This window comes from Penaeus vannamei, chromosome 18, assembly GCF_042767895.1.
Source record: "Penaeus vannamei isolate JL-2024 chromosome 18, ASM4276789v1, whole genome shotgun sequence".
Lineage (NCBI taxonomy): Eukaryota > Metazoa > Arthropoda > Malacostraca > Decapoda > Penaeidae > Penaeus > Penaeus vannamei.
This window is the reverse complement of record NC_091566.1, coordinates 9640816-9645767: the sequence shown is the minus strand read 5'-3', so window position 1 is coordinate 9645767 and position 4952 is coordinate 9640816. Positions and strand designations below refer to the sequence as shown.

Here is a 4952-nt window from a genome sequence, read left to right as displayed (position 1 = left end):
GGGGGGGGGGTGTGTGTGTGTGTGTGTGTGTTTGGTGTTTGTGTTTGTTTGCTATTTGTGTGTGTGTGTTTGTGTTTGTGTTTGTTTGCTATTTGTGTGTGTGTTTGTTTTTGTTTGGTGTTTGTGTGTGTGTTTATCTTTTTGTGTTTGTTTGTTTGTTGGTTTGTGTTTGTTTTTTTTGGTTGTGTGTGTTTGTGTTTATGTTTATGTTTTTGTTTGGTGTTTGTGTGTGCGTTTGTGTTTATCTTTTTGTGTTTGTTTGTGTGTGTTTGTGTTTTTTTGTTTGGTGTTTGTGTTTCTTTCTGTTTTTGTTTGGTGTTTGTGTTTTTTTATTTGGTGTTTGTGTTTTTTTATTTGGTGTTTGTGTTTTTTGTTTGGTGTTTGTGTTTATCTTTCTGTTTTTGTTTGGTGTTTGTGTTTTTTTGTTTGGTGTTTGTTTGTGTTAATGTTTTTGTTTGGTGTTTGTGTGTGTGTTTGTTTATGTTTTTGTTTGGTCTCTATGTGTTTGTGTTTTTGTTTGGTGTTAATGTTTTTGTTTGGTGTTTACGTTTTTGTTTGGTGTTTGTGCTTATGTTTTTGTTTGGTGTTTGTGTGTGAATGTGTGTGTGTGCGTTTGTGTGTGTGAGATAATTCTTACACGATATATTCACTGTATGCTTCGTTGAATGTTTTTCATGTTTGGTTATACCGATCGTTTTTGAGGGAGAAAAATTTTCTTTGCGTTCATAAGTAAATCAAGAGATTATTTATCTCCAAAAAGAAAAAAAAAATGCTACGCCATAATCTTTAACTCTCGACTCCAAACAAATCCAAAACCAAAACCAAAAAAAAAAAGCAAATTCCATTTCTCTCTTAGCCTTTGTTGCACCAGGGATGTGATGTATAAATATGGCGGCTGCGAGGAGGACGAAATTATTCTTAAATCAACTAAAATTCGCACAGAGGGAGCGGCCCATTTCATCATTCAGACGGAATTTCATGTTTCTTTTCTTCTCTCTCTCTCTCTCTCTCCTTTTTTTCAAGATTATAGGTTATCTAAAATAATTTTTGGTAGGATGTATCACCTCAAGATTATTTTTATTTTTCGTTTTATTTACGTATATATATATATATATATATATATATATATAATATATATATATATATATATATATATATATATATATATATATATATATATATATATATATATATATATTTTTTTTTTTTTTTTTTTTTTTTTATGCGATATGTTTGATGTCAGGTTGGCTTTGCTAACATAAGGGTTTGAATCTTTTCGCTGAGAATTTAACTCTTCTACTTACGAAAAGTGAGTTTTTTTTCTGCCATGCTTCCTCTTTGCCGATATTTGTATTGTAGAATCAATTAGGTTTATATATCGTTTATCGTGGTCCGTGGAAATTTCATGGAACAAATAAGTCAAAATAAGAAATAGGTTTTTCTCCCTTCCTCCTACATTCTTTTACCATCCTCCTTCTACCTTCAATCTCCTCTCTAACTTTTTCTTTCCTTCTTTCTCTCTCTTTCCCCATCTCCCTCTCCCGCTCTGCCCCCCCCCCCCACGCCCCATTCCCCTGTGTCACACCCAATTTCTTCCTTGAATTCATTTTTCCTTTAAACTCTACATCATCACCCTCCCTCCTTCCTCCTTAATCCTCCTTCCCACCTCCTTCGCACCCTTATCCTCTTCCCTCCCTCCCCCTTCCCCTTTTCTGCTTGAGACGCCTCCCTTTCTCTTTACCTATCTCCCTCTCTTCTCTCTTCTCTCTTCTTCTTCTTCTTCTCTTTCTCTCTTCCCTTTGTCCCCATCCCGCATTTCTCTATAAGCCCCCTTACCTTGCATTTTCTCCCTCTCCTCTTTAAGCACCTTCCCCTCCCATTTCTCCCTCTTCCCCTCCCATTTCTCCCTCTTCCCCCGTTTTAAGTCCCCTTTCTTCCCACTCCTTTCCCATTTCCCTACTGCTTTTCCTCTTTATTTCCTCCTTCGGGTTGTCGGGTAAATGATAAACGTGTAGGAACTGACGGTCTACCTAATTCAGGACAGTGTACTTGCCTCGAGGAAGAAGAATGATAATAATAGACCGATAATAATGACAATGAGAAGGATAATAACGATAATGATAATGATAATAATGATAATGATAAAAAATGATAATAATGATAATGATAAAAAATGATAATAATGATAATGATAAAAAATGATAATAATGATAATGATAAAAAATGATAATAATGAAAATGATTGCGATAATGATAAACAATAATAATAATGATAATAGTAAAAATACTAACAGTATCAATAATGATAATCAGAATAAGATTTTAATAGATTTGTAATATGTTGTTTTTATGCGCGCATGTGTGTCATACTTTGATATCTATGTAGGCAATTATCTCCCCATTTTACATCAAAATGTAGCAACTTCAACTCCACAGTCACATAATATCTATTTATCTATATATGTGCGTGTGTCTGTGTATATATATATATACTCATACTGCACACACGTGTCTCAGAAGTCGCAAAAGCTATATAGCTGTACTATGCTCTACCATAACAATTAGGTAATACACAAAAGCAAAAGAAATTTTACCCTTTATTTTAGCTTCTCCATTTGGTAAATTTTATACAAAGACTGTCGTGACTCGTAACTATGACTAAATGTTTTATGAGTTAGATATTTAAAGCTTTTTAATTTCTTCTGATTTATATACAAGAAACGGAATTTCTATTTACATATGTACAGAGTTTTTACATTTATACTCTTTATCAACCAACACTCACTCCTGGTATCACTAGATATGGGTTTAATAGATTCATTTTAATGTACAAAATAATCTATAAACAATTCGAGTAAACTATACCATATATACACATACATATACCTATGACCTGTGTAAAGGCCATACTCTAAGCGGGCAAGTTCAGGCGTCGCATCAAATCATTTCAACTCTGGAAATCATCCTCTGACCATTACTCGTGCAAGTAATGGATTTTCCAGATTTCTGACTGACCTTTAACCCTTCACCTTCAAGAAATCGGGTCACTTTAAGTTTCATCACAGCTTCAACCTTTGGCATCACACGGTAGCGACGTGAAGCATCGGTGGCTTCACAACCGTTAAGGAGTTCTGGAAACTGTAAGTCATTCACTAACACACACACACTCCGGTGCACACGCGCGCCTAACTACGCGCCCGTGTGCTCGTAAATGTGTGTGTGCTCAACTTCAGATGTAGAAGCAGTGCTCGCAGTTGTGCTTGCACGTGTGGTGGGCGTCGTCGTTGGCCAGAACGGTGATGTTGTGGCTCTGGTTGAAGCATGTCGGGGACGACACGTCGCTCAGCACTGACTCGTTGGAGCGGCTCGTGGGCGTCTCGCAGCGCTGCAGGGGCGTGTGCTGCAGCAGCTCGTACAGCCGCCTGTTGCACGGAGTCCGCTCGGGCGTCTCGCTGTGTGATGCGGTGAGCTGCGGTGGCTTCTCGGGCGTGATGCTGGTCGGCTCCTCCTCGGCCTCCTTCTCGGAGGCGTAGAGCTGCGGCTCGCTGTTGTACCTGTGCATCGGGGGCTTCTGCGGCTCCCGCGACACCGACGACGACCGGTGGAACCTCCGCGTCACGACCGTCTGGGTGCTTGTGTCCGACACGCTTTTCGCGTCCGTGTTGGTGGCCGAGTCGGTGGTGGCGAGCGGCGACGAGAGAGCCTTCGCGGCCGTCACTCTGGGCGCGGGCGTCGGGGCGGGCTTGGGGGCGGGCATGGGCGTAGCGGAGGGCGGAGGGGCCGAGGCGGGCTGTTGGGGGAAGGTGGTGGCTGGTGGAGCGGGCTGCGCAGGCTGGAAGGGGCGGGACACTCCGGGCTGGCTAGGGTGGACAGATTGCTTCGGCGGGGCGTGGACGGTGACGGCGTGGGTGGTGGCGGGTGAGAAGGCGTGGGCTGCAGGGGGGTGAGGGGCGTGGTGGGACACGGCCACGGGCGGCTTCCTCGACATGACCTCCGTGGATAAGGCGGTGCACGAAGCAGAAGGGAAGGGAGCGCCGTTAGTGGCGGGGGAAGAGGAGGAGGAAGAGGAGGAGGAGGAGGAAGAGGAAGGAGAGACGATGCGGTTGGACGTCGAGGAAGCCATCCTGCTGAGGGTGGTCATCTTCGGAGTAACATCCGTGCAGTCTATGACAGCGTCCTCGATCATGAAGGGCGCGTCCGGCGTCTCCTTCGCGACCTGAGACGGCGGCTGGGGTGGCCTGACGTCGGCCGGCGCGGCGACTGCAGGAGGGGGCGCGCTGGCGCAAGCCGCGGGCCTCTCGCTGGCGGGGGCCTCGGAGGGGGGAGGGGGCCTCTTGGGGTCGCTGGTCCTCAGAGAGAGCTGGAACAAGGAGAGCACTTGATAAGCCTTTCACAAATAGATAAGTAACTAGAGAGACAAAAGACAGATATGTCCGAATACACTAACGTCAATACACGCGTATCACTGATCCGGTAATTTCAACACCCTCAGAAAATGAGCTTACGCCAAGCTCGCAACATTAATGACAAACGTAAACACCGCTGCTGTATGGCTCCTTACCCGTCTGAGGGAGAGCGCTTGGGCCATGTTCCTCCGAAGGACAAAGACGTACTCCGCCTGGCGGTCCCGCGGCCACAGGCTCTTGGCTTCCAGGGGGCGCTCGTCGGGCAGCAAGATCCTGTCGCTGTACTCGGGGCTGCGACGCACCTGCAAGGTCGTTTATTTGTTAGGTTCTCCATCGCATTCATTCATAATTTCGAGGTAGAGCCTAAAACAAGCACGTGGAATAGCCCAGGCAAAAGACAAACAAAAACAAACAAAACAAACAAACAAACAAACAAACAAACAGTACAGACAACTAACAAAATTAGTCACGCATTTTTTTAAACAAGCAGTTAAAAGGGAAATAACTACCTCATGCAGAGCGTAGAAGTATTTGTTCTCCCGCCTG

General features: G+C 43.8%; 1 protein-coding gene across 1 annotated transcript in view; it reads right to left on the bottom strand.

The window, feature by feature from the left end:
- Positions 1-2584: 2584 nt before the first annotated feature.
- Positions 2585-4952, bottom strand: part of LOC113806469 (uncharacterized) — a 66743-nt gene continuing 64375 nt past the window's right edge. The window contains exons 5-7 of the mRNA XM_070132857.1: positions 4916-4952; positions 4562-4708; positions 2585-4360 (exon numbers count right to left, since the gene is read on the bottom strand). The exon at positions 4916-4952 is cut by the window's right edge and continues 77 nt beyond it. Of these exons, the coding sequence (XP_069988958.1) occupies positions 3230-4360; positions 4562-4708; positions 4916-4952 (1315 nt within the window). The 3' untranslated portion in view covers positions 2585-3229. The remainder of the gene's footprint in view (positions 4361-4561; positions 4709-4915) is intronic.